General features: G+C 42.6%; 1 protein-coding gene across 9 annotated transcripts in view; it reads right to left on the bottom strand.

Annotated features, from left to right (window-relative positions):
- HERC1 (HECT and RLD domain containing E3 ubiquitin protein ligase family member 1) overlaps window positions 1-21,674 on the bottom strand; it is a 235,796-nt gene that overhangs the window by 9,277 nt on the left and 204,845 nt on the right. For all 9 annotated transcript variants that reach the window (XM_066341955.1, XM_066341963.1, XM_066341959.1 and 6 more), the window contains exons 64-77: window positions 21,331-21,469; window positions 20,131-20,312; window positions 19,298-19,453; window positions 18,036-18,158; window positions 15,538-15,640; window positions 14,390-14,559; window positions 12,447-12,585; window positions 10,456-10,625; window positions 8,596-8,765; window positions 8,155-8,320; window positions 6,985-7,061; window positions 5,585-5,837; window positions 4,958-5,110; window positions 1,257-1,562 (exon numbers count right to left, since the gene is read on the bottom strand). In XM_066341955.1, the coding sequence (XP_066198052.1) occupies window positions 1,257-1,562; window positions 4,958-5,110; window positions 5,585-5,837; window positions 6,985-7,061; window positions 8,155-8,320; window positions 8,596-8,765; window positions 10,456-10,625; window positions 12,447-12,585; window positions 14,390-14,559; window positions 15,538-15,640; window positions 18,036-18,158; window positions 19,298-19,453; window positions 20,131-20,312; window positions 21,331-21,469 (2,307 nt within the window). The remainder of the gene's footprint in view (window positions 1-1,256; window positions 1,563-4,957; window positions 5,111-5,584; window positions 5,838-6,984; window positions 7,062-8,154; window positions 8,321-8,595; window positions 8,766-10,455; window positions 10,626-12,446; window positions 12,586-14,389; window positions 14,560-15,537; window positions 15,641-18,035; window positions 18,159-19,297; window positions 19,454-20,130; window positions 20,313-21,330; window positions 21,470-21,674) is intronic.

Raw genomic sequence — 21,674 nt, 5'->3', positions numbered from 1 at the left:
GTGAGGGAGGGAGACTTTGGCTACGGCAGCCTCCAGGAGTAGGGACTGGAAAAGCGCCAGAAAGGCAGACACTGAAATCTGCTGAAACTGGCAGGAAGGGCCCTGTGTGAAGAGGCCATACTTTCCTTACTGTTTCCAGAATAAACACCCTGGGCCCTGTCTGGAGGACTGCCCAGCTTGGGGGGGAGGGGGCAGAGATAGAGGCACAGACACTTGTAAATTAATGCTGGGTTTGAGGGGTGGACCAGGTATCCAGGAGGTGGAAAGAAGGAGATCTAAGTATGCTTTCAGGAATGGTTAGGGGACACAGGAAAACATCCAGGAGGACTCCCTGGAGATGACACTGTTGTTAGGCTTAAAGGATAAATAAGTGCTTGCTAGGGATAGGTGGAAAGGGATATTAAGGAGACTTACTAAAGCTAGGGAACAGCCTACATAAAAGCACAGAAGTTGACAAACAGCATGGTCTGCTGGGGAGAAAGGCAAGCGGTCCATTATGGACAGAACATAATAAGTATCAAGAGGTAATATCACAAAGCAGGGCAGAGGTCAGACTGGAGGTGTTTAAAGCCTTAAAAAGTGGTTGGCATTTGTCCTGGAGTCAATGCAGGGGCCCTGAATGGTCTGAAAGTGCAGAGTGACATGGTCAGATGGGTTCTTGAGAAAGGTGACGCCGGCAGCAGTGTGCATTTACGACTCTAAGCCCTTTTATTCCTAAGCCATCTGTCAAAGCGGCAGCTGGGCTGGGGCTCTGCAGCTGGGGCCTTTCATCAGGCTGCAGAGAAGCTGCACTGCCCGCTCCACGAGGCACACCATACAGGTCGTCGCAGAGCTCGGGACCGCTGCTCCCCGCGACGTCGGGTTCCTTCGAGAGCATGTGTACCACTTAACCGTTAGTATCTTCATGAAAACAAACAAGAGCATTCCAGTGATCAGTCACAGTGAGGAGGTGCAGGACATAAGAGATGGAGGCAACATTATGCCCCTCTGCCGAGCTTAGCTTCCACTCAGGAAGGTACTGGAAGATTTATTGAAGGTTGTTGGTTGCAGTGTGCTGTCTATATCCATTTAGGACTTTTTTTCAGTGAAATTATATGCTGTTTCTAAACAAGTTTTTCTGCTTGATTTTTTTTTTTTTTTTTGTAAATTCCAAGCATCAAGTCTGAACTGGCAGGCCTACTTGGGGGTCACAGTTTGGTTTTCCCAACATGCAATAAGAAGAGACATTACCACGGGGGAAAAAACAGCTTACTTACCCTATCAACCTTCATGATTTGAAATCTCTGAGAAATGTCAGCGGTGTTGGCTGGCAGTCGAGATCTTCCAGACACAAACCTCATGAAAAGCACCCGCTCCTCATTGGAGAACTCCTCCAGAGTGTGCCAAAACCACTGCACCAGCTGATGCTGCTCGTCCACCTCCCGGTACCGCACCACTTTCTTCAGGACTTCCACAGAGATCTCGGGCATCCCGCACACCATCTGCTCCAGCTGCTTTGCAGTGAGGAGAGACAGCAGTGGCACGGGCACAATCCAGGACATCCCTTCTCGGACTGCAGCCACCTGCTCCCAAGAGAAGTTGCTTATTCAATGTGTGCATGGACTGGGCACCCACCATGGACCCAACTGGGCCGGGCACATCCCACCTGTTCAGCTGCTCCTTGGACTCTCTACTTTAATCTATCCCTCTGAACCCCACGAGTGCCTGTGTGCTTGGCCCAATCTCCTTCCCTCTGACTCTTTGTTCGAGTTTCTCCCTGCCTGTGGGACTCAGACACGCCTTCTGGTCCTGGTTCAGATCCAGTTTAGGAGCCCACCTTCCATCCACCAAGAAACCCCAGTCTGCTGGGTCCTCCCCAATGCCAACCCCACTCACAATGCCACACATGGAACAGGCTGTGAAAATGTACTATGTGGGACAGTCTGTCTCCTCAGCAGGGCAAGAAGCTGCTGGAGGACATGTCTAGCTTCTATTATTTTTGTAACATATTTTTCTTTTGAAAATTCATTTTTTGGTAAAAATGTATGTTCATTGTTTCTTTCCTTTTAATTTTAAAAATGATTTTAGAGCAAGAGAGGAAAGGAGTAAGACAGAAAGAGAAACACTGACTTCTTGTTCCACTTATCCATGCCTTCACTGGTTGATTCTTGTATGTGCCCTGAACAGGAAACTTGCAACCTTGGTGTATCAGGACATGCTCTAACCACTGAAATACCCAGCCAGGTTTATTTGTGTGGTGTAAGGAAAGTTAGAAAAGTATAAAGAAGAAAGTAAAACTTGAAAGTCCTTTGTCAGAGGGCAATAGAAAGACCAGAGAATTTAATTAGGAGACTTGGGTTCCAAACTCCAGCTCCACCACTTTTACTGTAATCTTCTCATCTGAAAAGGAAGGCAAATAATTGTGGCTCTCATAAATATAATGAGAATTTTAGTTGAGTAGCTACATGAAAGCCTGTGTGACCAGGGAGTTTATGCTGCCTCTGTTCTCTTAGCCCCATGCTGAGAACAGGCCAGCAGGGAATACAGGGGGGGCTGCCAGGGGCTGCCCAGACCGTCTGTTTAGAAGTCCTGCAAGGTTGCAAGTAATGTAACCCTATACACCTCTATACACAGACTCATCACTCCCCACTGTTTGCTTTATAAATATACCTTCACTCTTAGCCAATTCAAAACAATCTACTATTAAAAAAAAAAAAAAAAAGCCTGACCAGTTAGTGGCACAGTGGTTAGAGCATCAGACTGGGACGCGGAGGACCCAGGTTTGAAACCCCAAGGTCGCCAGCTTGAGTTCAAGGTCGCTGGCTTGAGCAAGGGGTTATTCAGTCTGCTGTAGCCCCCCAGTAAAGGCACATATGAGAAAGCAATCAATGAACAACTAAGGTGCTGCAACAAAGAATTGATGCTTTTCATCTCTCTCCTTCCAGTCTGTCTGTCCTCTCTCTGTCTCTGTTTCTGTCACAAAAATAAAACAAAATACCACCCAAGAACCTCCACAGAAGCCATACCCTGAGGAGGCCCTGGGGGTATGACTGGTACAGGGCCTGTCATACCCCGGGCTAAGAAATAGGTTGGTAGTGAGAGCAGTCTCTACTGATATTAAAAGGAATACCTCAGACCCTGGCAGTTGGCTCAATGGCAGAGTGTCGGCCAGGTGTGTGGAAGTCCTGGGTTCAATTCCCAGTCAGGGCACACAGGAGAAGTGACCATCTGCTTCTCCACTATCCCTCCTCCTCCTACAGCCATGGCTCAAATGAGCAAGTTGGCCCTGAGTGCTGAAGATGGCTCCATGCCCTTGCCTCAGATGCTAAAAATAATTCAGTTGCCAAGCAACAGAGCAGCAGCCCCAGATGGGCAGAACATCAGCCCTAGACAGGGGTTGCTAGGTGGATCCCAGTTGGGCGCATGTCTGTCTACCTCCCTGCCTCTCACTTGATTAAAAACAAAACAAAATAAAACAAGAAAAGGAATACCTCAGCCAAAGTCTGCCAAAAAAACAAGACATCATGCCTGGTAGAATACAAACCAAAATCTGTCTGAAGAAACTGAGGCTACAGTAAGAGCTGGCTGTTTGGGCAGGGGACAACTGGGGACAGCTATGGGAAGAATCCTGGGTTCTGAGACGAGGAGGAAATGAAAGTGGAAGAAGGCCTCGTTATGGACAGAGGGAACAAAGCCAGGGCAGAGAACATAACGAATGGAGAGTGAAGGGTCAATCTGAGCAGGGGCCAGCAGAGGGGCCTAGACCCGAAGTTAATCCTGGCTTGGGATCTTGGCTCAGCCTTGGGCACGCCACTGCATTTCTCTGGGCTCAGTGTTTTCATCTGTGAAATGGCAGCAGTAATCCTAATATCAGAGTAACTACAGGAAAAACTGCATGTGAAGGTACCTGGGCCATCAGGAGGCGATCAAATACATTTTTAGTTATTCATCCTCTGAGAATTAGAAATAGTCAAGAACTAGAGACAAATCCTAAGTCCTAGCTGTGTAAACAGCATTTCTGACAGAACCCACCATCATTAAACTAAGTTTTTTGACTGGACTGGGCCCAAAGTCAGAGTCAAAGAAGGAACCAGGAGTAAAGAGTATAAACTATATATCTATTTTAAATTACTACACAGCCTCAGAGCCTGAGTCCAGCTCTCAGTAAGACCCCACTATGTTCTGTAAATCAAGTATTAATGAAGTGGCTATTAAGGATTGTAAAACCAAAAAAAAATCATTTTGGGATACAATAATTATTTCTATGACCACTCATCATACTCCCATCATTTATTAAATGCTTGTTACATGACAACATAGAACAAAAATATGTAGGATTCAGACAGATAGCTGGAAAGAAAGAAAAAAAGGAAGGGAGGTCCGGGGAGGGAGGAAGGAAAAAGGAAGGATACATTCTTCATTTAATGTCTCACAAGCTAATTAAAGAAACAAGACCCAAACTCTGTGGTCTAATTGTTAGACCACAACACAGAGGTATATAGTATTTTGAGGGATTTCTAAGCAGCAAAGAAAGTCTCTGCAGGTAAGGGACCTGTATGAGAGCTGGTCTGTGGAGGAGAGGCAGTATCAGCTGGGGTCTGAAGGACTGCAGCAGGAGAGGGGAAGAGGCACCCATGCGGGACTGTAAGAGCAGCGCTCAGAGGTTCCCTCACAAGAAGCCTGACTACCAAGCTGTAGTGGGGACACTGGCTGGAAAGAGTAAGAGATGAGGAGAAATACGAATGTAGGGCAGAAAGACCTGGGTCAGTTTGGCCTCAATCTGACTGGTGACCAATTCAGAGCTGACCTAAGTAAGGCTTTAAGGAAGGAGATAGGATACCCAGAGATATGGCCTGAATAGGGGCAGAATTATAGATACAAATGAACCAATACAGTAAATTCAGAGGTCAAACTCGGTAGTAACTCTTCAGCTCTTGTTTGGAGACAAAGGCAAATATTCACAAGTGCCTCATCTCACCTGTCGGTCCATCTCATGAAGTCGGTATTCAATGGCCCTCTCCACATATTCCTTCCTATTGGAAAACGTAAGTGGGATACTATTTCCACCAGGGATAATGGGAACCATTTTGCCATCAGCACTCTGGCCAATGAAAGAATCAAGAGGAATCATCTAAGAATAGAAGAAAAAAGAATTTTTACTATATGGTAGAAATGACAACAAAAAGTATGTTACACCCAAATACAGCAAACCTGTAACATTATCAAGATTTTTAAGGGTAAAAAAAAGGCAAATGAGATGGCTGATCAGGCTACTTGATCAGCAGGGAATGCTGACTCATCTTGCTGCAGTTAAAAATGAGGCTGAATCTTTCTCCTCCTAAACCAGATCTGACAAACTCTGGTCGCCCCAGACCTACCTCTCCGCTCCAACAGGCAGAGAACCATTTACAGGGGAGGAGCAGAAGCTGGGCACTGGAGCCAATGCCATCTGTTAGCAGCTATTTACATCGCTGGGGCTGAGCTGCTAAGAGCAGCAGAGGGACACGGCATGCATCAGCCACACAGCAAGCAGAAGGAGAATAGCTGAGTTTACAAAAAAAAAATTCTAGTCAACACCAGCAGACCTGGACTGGCCAGAATTTACCTCATGGAAACTTTCCTCGGTAATCCCACTGTCTTCAATGTGAAGAATGCTGTTGAGGGTCTGCACGTAGAGCAGGTCCACCTCCTCCAGGTCTTCCAGGGTGAGTGGGATGCAGCACAGCTGCTTCCACACGAGAGGGGCCAGGTGGAGGTCCAGAGGCTTCTTTGTGCGAATGGCAACCCCCATTAAAATTCCCAAGAACTTAAACTGCATTAAGTGCTCATCAAGGCAGGCAGAAGGGTTAAAAAGGAACCTGCAGAATTAAAGAAAATATTTCAAACAAAAGTATCCTCAATTTTATTAGAAATAAGTTACCTAACAGCTATAGCATTAGTCTAGACCTGTGCTGCCCAATATGTGGCCATTTAAATTAATTAAACAGAATTTTTTGGTTTTTTGTTTTGTTTTGTTCTTTGGGTTTTTTTGTGTTGTTTTTTTTTACACAGAGACAGAGAGAGAGTCAGAGAGAGGGACAGACAGGGACAGACAGACAGGAACGAAGAGAGATGAGAAGCATTAATTAGTTTTTTGTTGCGACACCTTAGTTGTTCATTGATTGCTTTCTCATACGTGCCTTGACCGCGGGCCTTCAGCAGACTGAGTAACCCCTTGCTCGAGCCAGCGACCTTGGGTCCAAGCTGGTGAGCTTTGCTCAAACCAGATGAGCCTGCGCTCAAGCTGGTGACCTCTGGGTCTCGAACCTGGGTCCTCTGCATCCCAGTCCAATGCTCTACTCACTGCGCCACCGCCTGGTCAGGCTAATTAAACAGAATTTAAAATTTGGTTCTTCAGCCACTCTAACCACATTCTAAGTGCTCAACAGCCACATATGGCTTGTAGCTACTGTATGGATAGCACAGCAACCATACTTGGAATTATTTTTAGAAGGACCATAAAAGGGTAAATGAATAGACTATTAATCCTTAAGCTGTCTGCTTCAGGATGCCCTATTTCTTAAAAATCATTTCATTTATCATATACATGTCCATGACACAAGATCCACAGTTCAAAATCTGGCAAATACAGGAATAATTTATAATTTCAAATACTAAGTGCTGTAACTTGGTAGCATATCAAAGCTTTTAAATAAATTTTGATGCAAAACATTCCTTGAGGAGAGACCCTGCTGGCTGTCAGAAACACAAAAGAAATTTTCATTATCAAGTCTGAGTCTCCTCTCTCCTGTATATTATCAGAGTTGGTTCCATACTAAATGCCAAATCATGATGGAAGTGCCTCAGTTTTATCTGTGAAAAGAGAATAATAGCAGTCCCTACTCCTTAGGGTTTTAATGAGGATTCAGTGGGACAACACATATAAAGCACTTAGAACAGTGCCTGGCACATAGTAGGCACTCCATAAATGTTAGTTGTTATTACTGACATTCAGTAATCACTTACCTGTCCCTATTGTAACCTACTTCTGCGGTAGCATTGGGAGAGGGTATAAGAAGGTCAACAATACCAGTTTCAAGTTCCTGTAAAAGAAAGAAAAAATTTTTGAGAAATGACAATCGAATGCATCAAGAGAATGAACTTCTATGTGACAACCAGCCATCTCTTTATTATTTTTGCAGTTTCAATTTAAAACAAAATTAGGTCTGACCAGGTGGTGGAGCAGTAGATAGAGCATAGGCCTGGGATGCTAAGGACCCAGGTCACTGGCTTGAGCATGAGCTCCCCAGCTTGAGAGAGAGGTCGCTGGCTTGAGTGTGGGATCATGACATGACCCCATGGTCACTGGCTTGAGCTCAAAGGTTGCTGGCTTGAGCAAGTGGTTACTGGCTTGGCTGGAGACCCCCGGTCAAGGCACATATGAGACGCAATCAATAAACAACTAAGATGCTACAACTATGAGTTGACACGTCTCTTTTCTCTCCCTTCCTGTCTGTCTGTCCCTCTCCCTTTCTTGTGTGTGCTAAAAAAAAAATAAAATAAAAAATAAAATGAAATTAGGAATTCCTCCATGTAGAAAATATCCTGCAGTATACAGAACTAAGATGAAAAAGTCAATCCAGAGCAAGCGTTGGGGTACCTGTGAGTAGGACATAGTAATATTCAAAAAGACTCAATACTAATAGCCAGGTATTAGTTTAGTCATGGGATCTAACAGAAAAATCCTAATATCAGGCAAAGCTGGAAGGTCAGAGGTGATCTGGAAGCAAAGCGCCACTGTAGATCTTAATTAAGCACTGGTCCAAATGCTTAAAACTTGCTTTCCTGATTCATCTGGAGCCTGGCAGTTCTAAAAGCACCAGAATAAATCAGAGCACATGGATGGTTCTGGATTTGTCTGTTACACATACTAAATGTGTGTCATTGTTGTTTTCTCTGCTAGTATTATAAGCATAACAAATGGTGAGTCAGTAATAGATGGCTAAGCACTGACATTTATTCAGAAGGTATCTTCACAAAGCATTTCACAAAGCCTTACTATAATTCACCTATACATCATTAACAGCATGACTTTGTAAAAGGCTCACAAATGCATCTCTGCTACATTTATAAAAACATGTCTGGCAGAGTAAACAACTGAGCAGACAACTCAGCAGGGGACACTGAATGATATACCTGGCACATCTCGGTAATTGTGTCATCAAACACTCCTCCAGCGTCATCAGCCCCTTCTCCAACCAGCTTGACCTTCCACGCTCTGGAGGGCAGACGAAGATCTGATGCATTCAGTTTAACTACTTGTCTTGCTATTTGGACAAAGATGGGCTTACACTTCCGTCCTCTTTTAAAAAAAGGAGAAAACAAAATAAAATAAAACTTTCACCAATTCCCCCAAATCACCACAAAGGTCACTTGATATCTTCCCATCAGTGAATGAACAGGCCAACTTGACAACAGCCAAGCACTGTGCTAGGCCCATTATAACCACATTAAATACTAATGGAAGTGCTATTACTATCCTGTTTTACAAGTAAAGAGACCAAGGTGCACAGAGATTAGTTAGTAATATTCACTTAAAAAATGCTACTTAGTTAATTGAAACACACATATACTTACCTGGTTGATATCCTCTTTACTGTAATTTGAGGTCCATAGTTTTTGCCTTGAACCATGGTTTTTCCTATAGAGCGCACCATTGGGAGGGTGTAGACTCTTGGGGCTAACAAAGGCCGAAGTTGTCCCTGCACAATGCCCCATGTTCCAGCATTATAATGAGATGTACTGTTCTGAAACAGAAAGTAAGCTTATCAGAAATGGTACACTTGCCCTGGCAGACTAGCTCAGTTTGTTAGAGTGTCGTCCCCATATACCAAGGTTGTGGATTTGGTCCCTGGTCAGGGCACATGCAGGAATCAACCAATGAATGCAAAAGTAAGTGGAAAAGAGGGTTAATGCCTCTCTCTCAATAAAATAAAATAATAAAATAAAATATAAAATAAAATAAACTGTACATTCTAAGACTTAAATAACACTTTTTACCTTTAGAATATAATTATTTTTAAATTCACTTAAAGGCATAAACTTGGATATGAGTAACTGTAACTGTTAGTCACTTTTTAAAAATACTTTTCTGATAAAATATGATTATTACTTTTAAAAACTTGGAAAATGTAGCAAAGAACACACACATGTGCATACAAATAAAATCACCTGTAATCCTGCCATATGGCAATGGCCTCATTAACACTTTAGTCTACTTCTTTCCTGTTTCCTGCTATGTTGTATAGACATACATTTTTCATATTGTTGACAGCATACTGTTTATATGATTTTCCACTGTCTTTGTCACCTAACTTTCTATCATTGTATGATTTCCCACTGTCTTTGTCACCTAACTTGCTATCATTAAATATTTCTCCCACCAATTACAAACAGCTTATAACACTTTGTTTAGTGAGTACAGTATTCTGTAGTCTAGCTGATTTCTAACAATGATTTGTGAAATCTCTCATCTGCCTCATGTCGTTCCCCAAAAGATTTTTGATGAACAGTTTTATAAAATGATACGCATTTTGGCAGGCATGCCTACACATTACAGACAAACATAGCCAACTTTCTTTCCTTCTATATAGCTAGACTGTTCCAAAAAGACAGTCAAATCAGCCAAACTTACTTTGTCTCCCCCACTGACCCCTTTCACAGGACCCAGAATGCACATTGGTAAGAGCAAGAAGTCTCCTGAGTGCTGTGGACTCATTTGTTACAACATAAACTGGTGCTTAAAATTTAAAATCATATAATGGATTTTATAGAAAACACATGCTTAGCCATTCATTCTTCCTTGAGGTTTGGACAAACCAAAACACAGACAGAGGACTACTCTGTGTCTAGCAGTATGACTACTGATGTTTGGACTGTCACTAAACCAACAATAAAATGGAAAAAGAATTGTTGCCTTTTCTACATCTCTCAGGTGCTAAGAGTAAGAAGTGGCCCTGGCTGATTAGCCCAGTGGTAGAGCATGAGCCTGGCATGTGGATGTTCTGGGTTCGATTCCCAGTCAGGTCACACAGAAGTAGTGACCATCTGCTTCTCCACCCCTCCCCCTCTCACTTCTCTATCCCTTCCCCCTCTCTAGCCATGGCTCAACTGGAGTGAGTTGGCACCAGGCGCTGAGGATGGCTCTGTGGCTTCCGCCTCAGATGTAAAGAATAGCTCGTTTGTTGAACAATGGAGCAATGCTCCAGATGGGCAGAGCACTGCTCCAGTAGGGGCCTTGCCAGGTGGATCTTGGTCTGGGCACATGTGGGTGTCTGTCTCTGCCTCCCCTCCTCTCACTTAATTTAAATAAAATAATAAAAAAATAAAAAATAAGAGAGTAAGAAGTATTAGCCTAGAAAGTATTTTACACAGGCTGAGAGAAAGGCCCGGACCTGGTGAGCACAACATGGGCAGTTTCCCAAGCTAGGCTGTTACCTGGTTGTTGGGGCTGAGGTTCAGCAGCCTCCAGGATGAGTACATGAGGTCCGAGAAGTGGTACAGCAGCCGGAGTCTGGCCCGGGCAGTGTGAATGCTCACCTCCCTCAGGGCCCCATATTGGGGGGGCACTGCGTCGGGCAGGCCCAGCTGCAGAGGGACTGACACACCTGTCCAGAAAGCAAAGGAACACTCATAAAGGAAAATGCACTGGTTGCATTTTCAGAAAAGTTAAATGTACAACAAACACTCATTCCTACCACTTAAATTCTACAATTAATATTTTGCTATATCACATATTTATCCATTTCTCTATCAGTCAATTCATTCATCTTAGTTTATGATGAATTGTATTAGTTTTTAAAACATCTTTTTTATTTATTATTACAAACACTTTTTTTCTTCTTTAATTTAGTTTCACATTTAACTGTGAGACTTAACAGTTCCTTCACAAAAAGGGATAAACAGAAAAACCCACATTCTTCGTTTCATATTCAGTAATTGTCATCTTTGTAATAACACAAGGGGACGAGGTGAGCAGTTCTGGAAAAGGACAACTGAGCAGAGCTTCTCACACTTACTAGGGATCTGACAGAAAGTGACCATGACAGAATTAAAGATACTGTACATGATTCATGAAAGCTTCTTACTACAAGAATAAGAGCTCTGTAGAAGCAAAGACTACAAAGATTTTATCTAATAAAAATGCAGAAAGGTACTCAACTTAAGTTTCCTGTAAATAAAGATTTGTACAGCTCAATTCCCTGAAGTATTTTACTACTGTTAATAAAAGCTAACATTCATTGAGTACTTTTATGTGCCTGGCACTATTCTATAAGCTTCAGAGGAATTGGTTCATTTAATCCTATAACTCTTTAAAATAGGTGCTATTATTACCCTCATTTTATAGACAAGGAAACTGAGTCTCAAGGTCACTCAGCGTATAGGAGGGAGAGCCAGGATTCAACCCAGGCAATGTGGTTCCAGAGTTTGAACTGTATGTAGCCTGTCCTGAAGGGGAAGGGAAATCCCTCTGGAAGCTACAGAGGCCGCTGAGTACCTGAAATTGTCAGTTACAGGCAGTACTGTTCACTCTGGATCCTGTTAACCAGAAACTGTCTCCGGCTTGTTTGAAATCTACCTGGCAGTCCTGCCTTGTTCTTCTAGGGTCTCTCTAAGAGAAGAAATCTCCATGGGGAGTCTTTCCTAACAACTTGTGGCTAAAAGAGGTTGGCAAAAAAGAAAGAGAATGCTCAGTTCTCAGGCACAAGGTCACCTAAGGGAAACTGTAGGGCCTTAGACAACAGAGGATGGTAGAAAGAAAGGGCTTGAGGACCTGGGAAATCTGAAGAAATGATTGAGTGATAAATGCCACAGATAATAGGTACATTTGTGGGGAATGGAAGTTGGATCTATTTGGGGGAGTACAAAGTAGGATGTTAAGTACATAATATGCATTTTAGTTTTCTTTGTGTATTTTTATAGATCTATAAGGATTCCATAATAATCTGAAAGCAGAACAAACAACAAAAGGGAGAAAACAGCCCATCAGTCCTGCTACATGCTGGAGTAAAATGGTAACAATATTTTTTTTTGCTGTGCCAATGCACAGACAACCTCATGTTTGACAAATGGTTTCAGGGCTTTTAATCTTTATTCCTAAAAGTGGGTCTCAGAAAGCTACAATTCATCACTTCTTTTATATATAAAACACACACTTAGATGCTGCTCTAAATTTATAAATTTTTGCTTGCCTAAGTGATGTTTTCTTCTTTTGGGGGTGCAGAGAGGCAGTGCCTCACAATGCAGTTGCAGAACTTCCTGCTGTGAAAGTATTTACAGTGCTGGTAGTACAAAGAGTGCTTTGGTCGTGTGGGGGAAGGTCTGCTGGTTTCAGCACGTCTGGATGTAGTGTGAACCTGGCAGGCGGACAGTGCAGCTGGGGACCACTGAAAGGGGAGCTGCAGGGGCGCGGGTGTCTCATCCCTCACCTGGTGCTCTTGGCGGGACAGGCGGTGCTGTCCATGCAGCACTGTGGCAGCGGCCAGCTGAGATCTGTCGAACGTTTTTGCCTTGCAAAACTGTTACCAGGGTTGGTTCTCGAACATGGTTGGTGTGGCCTAGGCCAAGCTGAGGATAAATTACAAATACACAGAAATTCGATTAGAAAAAGGAAGCCAAGATGATGAAATCTGTCTTAGATGGTAGCAGATATAAATAGGTTAACATCTTTACCAAGATAGCATCAAAATAATGATATCAATTCTGATTTTCTCTACCAGAATGGTCCTCAGAGCTCAGACTATCTTCTAAAAACTAAACTACATCAAAGCTATTCCAAATCTAGTGGATAAGTGTTGGTGACTGAAAACATCCTTGGATTCCAATTCTGGAGAGGAAATGAATACTTAGAAAGTTTTTTAAAAATAACAGTGATATATAGCAATGTCCTCTTTTGCAAACTGGCTTGAAATTTCTGGCAGTGCCAGTCCACAGACCAACAGCTAAAAAACAATGACAGCCTGACCAGGCGGTAGCACAGTGGATAGAGGGTCGTCCTGGGATACAGAGGACCCAGGTTCGAGACCCCGAGGTCGCCAGCTTGAGCGTGGGCTCATCTGGTTTGAGCAAAAGTCTACCAGCTTGAACCCAAGGTCGCTGGGTCCAACAAGGGGTTACTCGGTCTGCTGAAGGCCTGCGGTCAAGGCACATATGAGACAGCAATCAATGAACAACTAAGGTGTTGCAAGCGCAATGAAAAACGAATGATTGATGCTTCTCATCTCTCTCCGTTCCTGTCTGTCGGTCCCTGTCTATCCCTCGCTCTGACTCACTCTCTGTCTCTGTAATAAATAAATAAATAAAAAAAAATAAAAAAATAAAGACTTAAAAAACAATGACAGAGCTTTCACTTAAAACACATTGATTTCTTGATTTTTAACATGGTTTGCCTGTGTAAGAACAAATAAGCAATTATAAAAACATATACAGAGGCAGATTCTCTTCTTCAGATCTCTGTTCTTAGGGTCTGACTGGGACACCCAGTGTTTCAGCAGCTAAGCACCACAATATCATTAGGGAGGGTCATGCCCAGGCCCTGTCAGGTTGAGCCAAAGTGTCCTCAATGTCAACTCCCCTTTCATTAAGACCACATGCAACCACAGTGATGAGCAGCTTCTCACCTGTTAAGACACCAGTGAGGAGACAACAGGGCCGAAATGGTAATACTGGACCTTGAACTTGAGGGCCCCTGAATCCTTACTCTGGCAGCAGCAGGACCCAAAGAGGTTTATAGAGGAGAGTGATGTGGCTCTGCATGTAGGGCTGAAAGCCACTGTAGCAGCAAGAATCCTAGACTCTCCCTCCTAAGCCCCTCCTCCCTCTTCCATAGATAGGGTAGTCTAAACCCGACAAGCTCGAGTCTTTTCTCAGCCTCTTAGAGGCTCAGTTCATTCCTCTCTATAAATGGAGGTGACGAGGCTTCCTGTACAAACACAAATGTACTTTATACACTGTCAATATTATAAAATATCCAAGTACTGTTGTTTTATTCTTTCCATTTTCCAGATCAACTGATGCTGCTAGCACCTTAACTCACACATTACCGTGACAGAAATGACGATGATGACAGCAGCACATACTAAGAGTGCCAAACACTATGTGCCAGGCACCTGTCAGTGTGTGTAGACACACACACATACTCAGCTAATCCCCTTCTTTTTGCTGTGATTTTTTTAAAAACCATGGTATAATAATTACTTGGCCACAATCAAGAGAGAGTTGCATAGCTCACCGAGCAATCAGTCCTGTGCAAAGTGGTGTGTCTGAGGTACTGTGGTAAACATGAGGTTCTGAGCTTATCCCTTTTCCCAAATGAAGAATGGTATCAGATTCCAGAATACAAGAGCAGCAAGCAAGCAAGACAGACATTTACCTGTCCTTCTGAATTGCTCCCCCAGGCATATACATCTCCAGTCGATGCCAAAGCGAGTGTGTGCTCTGCACCAACTGCAACATCTTCAATGACCACTCCAGCCAGGACAGGGACTTGCTGTGGTCGGTTGTGATTGCGAGCACGCCCTTCTGGCAAGCCTATCAAGCGATCTGGGAGAAAAAAAAAAAAAGCAAGAGAAAATTAAGGGAAGGCATATCATAGTCCTTTCATGTTTGCTAACTATTATGGTGGAATGGCAATGACATATATAATTCACTGGGGCCAAAGCCACTGTTCTGATAAGGTATACTGAATAATGAGCGAATGAAACATTTAAAACCGTTTCTTTATAAATGTCAGTCTCCTTATTCATAAAAATAAACAAAATTAGATCTAAAATTAGTAGCTTATTTCAAACCAAGAGGCACTCCAGTATTCCCATATTTGAGAGAACTGTAATGTAATGCACAAAGGCCCCAAAATTCTTGCAATCTAAGAAAAGATGTCATTCAATCTGTTTTGTCTTCAAACTTCCAGCCAAGCTCTCCCCTTACCTTTGCTGACAAACTTCTAGAAAGTCCAGGCCAGCCCCTGTTTTCCCCTGTTTCGTAGGCCTGTCTGACTTGGGTACCAACTACAACCTAACTTCCACTGACACCACTGTACTGAAAATGTGCTCTCAAAAGCAGTAACTTCGATCTCCCCACTGCGGCAGCCTCTTCTCAGGCTCCAGCCCACAGAGCCCCATGAAATCTTCTGATAACAAGGCCTCACCTCCTCCTGCCCTTCAAGATTTGAACCCTGAGCCTATGAATTCCTAACACCTGAACCCCTGTCCCTGGAAGGACTAGGAAGTGAGGCAGGATCCTGGTGGTGAAGGCGGCAACAAGCAGGAGGGGAAGCGCCGTGGAGAAACTCTTTCAGTAAGAGTGAAGGATCTCACGTGAGGGGCCGTCGACGCGGAGGAAGTGTCTTTATGACCAAGTTCGCAGAAAAGCGGCCAGTGAATGAGGTCATAGTATCCTATCCACTCATCACCCAAAACAAATTAATGACTCAATTTAGAGCAATTTCTATAAAACTGGGAGGGAAATGTTTCTATATTTTATACATAAAACAAGCAATGCAATGCCTGGAAAATGCCTTACCTTGACCAAAGGTATACACATGACCATCCTTGGTCAAAGCAACAGAAAACTGAGTTCCACAAGCAACCTTTTTAATTCCAATTCCACAAAGAACATCAACTTTCTGCAAGATAAAAGTATAAGGTACACTTTAAAAAGGAAAGAAATACTCTTGAATTTGCCTCTGGCATGTATAAACCCAAGAATTATCTTCTAATAATAACACTAACAGTCAATTACCTGTTTCTACCCAAATCCCCATTCTTAAATGTTATTTTCCCATGTTGTTCTGCAAACTAGCTGAATTTGGGGAAGTACATGGGGCATTTGGCAAAAATCTCCAGAACCGCCTGACCAGGTGGTGGCACAGTGGATAGAGCGTCGGACTGGGATGCAGAGGACCCAGGTTCAAGACCCTGAGGTTGCCAGCTTGAGTGCAGGCTCATCTGGTTTGAACAGAAGTTCACCAGCTTGATCCCAAGGTCGCTGGTTCCAGCTAGGGGCTACTCGGTCTGCTGAAGGCTCGCAGTCAAGGCACATATGAGAAAGCAATCAATGAACAACTAAGGTGTTGCAACGCGCAATGAAAAACTAATGATTGATGCTTCTCATCTCTCTCTATTCCTGTCTGTCTGTCCCTGTCTATCCCTCTCTCTGACTCACTCTGTCTCTGTAAAAAATAAATAAAAATTAAAAAAAAAATCTCCAGAATCCCATGTGAAGTAGAAGTATTCCCGATAACAGAAACAAAGAAAACCCTGTTGCCTTTTATTTATTTATTTTTATTTATTTTTTTTCCTGTTGCCTTTTAAAGACGACTGCAAGACCATGTAATGCCACAGGCCGTCCCCAGTCAGATTTTTTCTATTTTCAGAGGTAACAGGAACTGCTTTCAATGTTTCCCAGAGAGGACTTCCTGGTTTTGTGAATCCCTAGCTGAATCCTGTCCAACTTTCAGGATGTCAAAGGCTATAGGTGACGGTGAATATGGAGTTGAATATAAACTGATTATCTGTAAATCATGCTGCCTGTTAAATGGGTCAGAAAAACCTACATAATAGAATTGCATAGGGCCTGACCAGGCAGTGGCACAGTGGATAGAGCATCAGCCTGGGATGCAGAGGACCCAGGTTCGAAATCCCAAGGTTGCTAGCTTGAGCATCGGGTCACCAGCTTGAGTGTGGGATCATAGATATGACCCCATGTTCGCTGGCTTGAGCCCAAAGGTCGCTGGCTTGAGCAAGAGGTCATTAGCTTGGCTAGAGCCACCTAGGCATGACAGATTTAAGAAAGAAATCAGTGAACAACTAAGGGGCCACAATAAAGAAGTGATGCTTCTCATCTCTCCCTTCTTGTCTCTCTTGCTAAAAAAGAATTTCATAAGGCCCTGGCTGTTTGGCTCAGTGGTAGAGCATCGGCCCCGTGTGTGAATGTCCCAGGTTTGACTTTGGTCAGGGCACACAGGAGAAGCAACCATCTGCTTCTCCACGCTCCCCTTCACCCTTCTCTCTATCTCTTTCTGTTTCTCCCGCCCCACCCCCCCAGCCATGGCTGGATTGGTTCAAGCAAGTCGGCCATGGGCACTGAGGATGGCTCCATGGAGCCTACGCCTCAGGCACTAAAAATAGCTCTGTTGCTATTAGCAGAGCATTGATCCCAGATGGAAGTTGCTGGGTGGATCCTGATTGGGAAGTATGCAGGAGTCTGTCTATTTCCTCTCACTTCGAAAAGAAGAAAAAAGGAAAGGAACAGGAAAGAAAAGGAAAGGAAAGAAAAAAATTTTTTAAAAAGAGAAAAAGAAAAGAAAGAAGGAATTGCATAGGTCTTTTGCAGAGCCAAAGAATCTTCTATAATGTAAATAAGAGCTTCTAATTTATTTGTTCATGCAAATTTCCTTTTTATTATTATTATTTTAACTTTATTTTTATTTATTTATTTTAGAGAGGAGAGAGAGAGAGAGAGAGAGAGAGAGAGAGAAAGGGAGGAGGAGCAGGAAGCATCAACTCCCAAGTGTGCACTGACCAGACAAGTGCAGGGTTTTGAACTGGCGACCTCAGCGTTCCAGGTCAATGCCTTATCCACTGTGCCACCATAGGTCAGGCCCCTTTCTATTATTTTTTAAACAGAGTTGCATATCTGGTATAATTCAGTGGTAATTATACACTGAAATGGCAGCTGTAAGTAGAGGGTTACAAAGGATTGTTCATGATTCCTTCCATAAGATACTCTGGAGATATGTTTATATTATTTCTTCTTCACAACGAAGTAGTCCCTATAGTGTTCAGCCCATGTACAGACAGACACTTATCCTTACAGAATTTTTACATCCATTTTAGCTATTAGTGGCTTATTTAAAGTCAAAATCTAGAACACAGAACATTTAAGAATAAGCAACCAAAGCTTCTACACTTCATTATGAATGACCAAAAATGTTAAATTTAAGTCATTTCCAATTAAAAAGAGGTACTGACATAGACAAAAAGTATTGTCTGAAACACTACACTAAAGATAATACTGACCTGAGGTGAAGATTTTGCAGTGGAATTTCCTAAGCCTAGTTTTCCATAGTCACCATCTCCAAAAGCCCACACCATGGAGCCATCTGCTGATACTGCCAAAGTGTGGTTTAAGCCACAAGCCACCTGGAGAAACAGCAGGGTGTTCAGTAAGCAAATCATAATACCTAAAACACATACCCATATCTGGAACCCCTTCCATCACTTCTATGGAAAACTTGGTCATGTTTTCCAAAGAATTTTATTGGTTTCAGGGCTTTCTACATATTTAAAAAAAAAATAAAAAAGAAAAGAAAGAAAAATAATTCCTAATATTCACAAACAAAAGAACTTTTTTCTTCAAAGTGAAATCCTTCAAATATCTGAGCTAACTCAGAATCAGAGAGCACAAAAGATAAGGGAAATGTATATCTGATTCAGAAGTACTTATTCGTAACAGGAAGTCTAAGGTATAATATAGAAAAAGATAAAAGTATTTTATCTCCTTATTAAGAGTAAGTCTCAATGATTACGGGACAGGGAACTTGATTACACTGAATTACTGCTTAAGAGCAGTAGCTATCAGTGATGTTGCCATTCAGCCATCTACTCCCAGCCTACTAGACAGGAGTCACAAAAGTCTGTACTGTTTAAAGGTTTTATTATTAGCACTTTATGGAGGAGATTTTAAAATATGCACATCCTGGCCCTGGCCGGTTGGCTCAGTGGTGGAGCGTCGGCCTGGTGTGCGGGGGACCCGGGTTCGATTCCCGGCCAGGACACATAAGGGAAGTGCCCATTTGCTTCTCCACCCCACCCCCCCCCGTCTCTCTCTCACCCTCCTGCAGCCAAGGCTCCATTGGAGCAAAGATGGCCCGGGCATTGGGGATGGCTCCTTGGCCTCTGCCCCAGGTGCTAGAGTGGCTCTGGTCGCGGCAGAGCGACGCCCTGGAGGGGCAGAGCATCGCCCCCTGGTGGGCAGAGCGTCGCCCCCTGGTGGGTGTGCCGGGTGGATCCCGGTCGGGCGCATGCGGGGAGTCTGTGTGACTGTCTCTCCCCATTTCCAGCTTTGGAAATTAATTAAAAAAAAAAATGCACATCCTGACTTAAAATGTGAATTTTCACATAGGAAAAAAATGAAAAACTACCAATTAGGCCAAGCAAACTGCACATGAGGTTAAATATGACTGGTTGTTCTTTTCTTCCTGAAATGACAGTGTCTAAGAGAACACAGTGGACATAAGAAACTATGATCAGACAGAACATATCATTGACTTATTCCATGCCTGTCCAATCTGATAGCCCTCCAGTGCGGTCACTCTTTCTGGAAGTTTTTTGTTAGAGGTGTTTCCAAGACCCAGACGACCATAGTCACCGTTCCCAAAGGTAAACAGTTTGCCATCTGAAGTTACCACTGCTGAGTGCTTGAAGCCACAAGACATCTACAGACAGAACCAAGGAGAAAAAATTTTCTTAAGACTGGATGCTAAGAAAGACAGAAATAAGGCATTTTTGGTTATTAATATAGTAATAAATTTCACTGACAAATCAGGATCTTTAAGACCAGAATGTTCTATCAGCCCAAATGGCCCTCCTGCCCCACTCCTCAAGTCCAATCTATTTCATCATGCTCAGGAAGACCAAGCTAAAGAGCATACACCTTGGAAGAACTGTTGCTACATTCCACCTGTGTGCAAATGACCTAGACTACATGAAACACTTTGTAAACTCAAAGGTGCTATGCAATTTTACAATATTATTTTAGATCACTAACCGATTTTCTAGAAAACGTACATGAATTCAGCCTTTGTAACAATAATGACACGCTGAAAGTTCTTATCAGTGTAGTAAGAACTGTGTGGCAAGAAACTCATCATGTTTCTTCCAAAGACCAGCAGTACCCTAGCCTGGGCCAAACAGCCGGCTCAGGAAAAAAGTCCATTCTAACACCAAAGCCCAACATCTGACAAGCGCAAAAATGAATTTAAACAACAAAAAGCAGTGGATCTCTTATTATGATTGTATAATATATTTTTATTATTGTTTCCCATTACCTAAATTTGATTCAACAACTAGTATGTTTATACTCAGAGCCAGCCTTATTTATGTCCTTTCTGACCTGCACCACTTCCTCTCCTTGTAAGGCCTCAATCTGCCTGGGTCGCCGCTGCCGGTCGCTGTTCCCATGGCCAAGTTTGCCATAATCACCATCTCCCCAGCTAAAGACCTCACCACTCTCAGTCAGGGCCATGGAGTGCCCATCGGAACCACAGGAAGTCACCAGCTGAGTCACCACAAAGCCTGGAACAGAGAAAAAACCCAGTAAGAGTCACTGTATGTTAAAACTGCCCTCTTTACTTGCAGCTGCTACAGAAAATTGTCAGAATCGAAACACACCCAATTAGTACTACAGAAATAAAAACAATTTCATAATTTTACATCAAATTTGCATAAATAGTCTAACAACTTAGAAGCAGTCATAGAAAATAACATGACAAGAAAGAGGAGGGTTACAGGGGCAGTTACAGTCATTAAAGACTATATGCTAGCTATTCCTATGAATGTTTCATATAAATAATCTCATTTTCTAGTTTTACTTAGAATCTCTGAGGCAGATACTATCGTAACCATTTTTACAATTGGGGAAACCGAGTCACAAGAAGTCTAGTAACTTGTGCAAGGCCCTAGAGGCAGAACGTAGTAGAACCAGACAGGAACCCAGCCAGCCCTTCATTCTCACTGTGCTCTTCACACTTGGATCTCAAGGAAGAGAACGCAGAGCTACTCAGGAATTGGTTCTCAATTCTTTGTTACTTGTGTGCTTTTATTTAAACCCTGTTTGCTCTTTTTGTAGGCTTCAAAGTCAGTCAAAGTGAACTTAAGGAATAAGCCAGGGGCTCATGCAGTGGTTGCTTCAGAGGTATATTTTTCCCCAAGTCACACAGAACTCTGACAGAGTTTAAAGTCTTTAATATATATTCATATATACTGATTTTTAATTTTAATGAAACACATGCATGATTGCTACTGATATTAATAGTTACCTAATTACAGTTTTACAATTTCAAAGAATTTTATATTCTTTAGTGGGTCTTAAGTTATTTATACCAATGTATTCTAAGATTGCTATAATAAATAACTTGCAAAACAATATTAAGATATGAAAATTAAGGCTGTACATGCCTAAACAAGATTTGCAGTATAAGTGAAAGCTGTATATGACCATCTAGCAAAGTTCTGAGATGAGTTCCAACATAAACAAACATTCCTATAGTCAGGCTATAATTTATGACCAGCTTTTAATTGAGGATCATTTTACCTTGTAAGGCTGAAATAACTGTCAGCACATGAAGGTCATCTGAATTTCCTTGTCCTAATCTGCCATAACTTCCTTCCCCACAAGCCAACACTGTGCCATTGGCCTGGATGACAAAGGTACAATTCTGACCACATATGACCTGGTATATAAAAACACACAACTAAATATATTATCCTTTATTATATAACTTTATCATGCAAATATTTAAAATGATACCATGTATACCTAAGATACCTTTATCAAATTTTTTAATCTTTTCACTACAAGGGAAGGATTAATGTGACTATGGGGTTCCTTTAGCCCTTGATTACTATAAAATGGCTTACTTAACTAAAACATGTATG

The sequence above is a fragment of the Saccopteryx leptura genome, chromosome 6 (assembly GCF_036850995.1).
Source record: "Saccopteryx leptura isolate mSacLep1 chromosome 6, mSacLep1_pri_phased_curated, whole genome shotgun sequence".
NCBI lineage: Eukaryota > Metazoa > Chordata > Mammalia > Chiroptera > Emballonuridae > Saccopteryx > Saccopteryx leptura.
The sequence above is the reverse complement of the archived record's forward strand: the minus strand, read 5'-3'. Positions and strand labels throughout refer to the sequence as shown.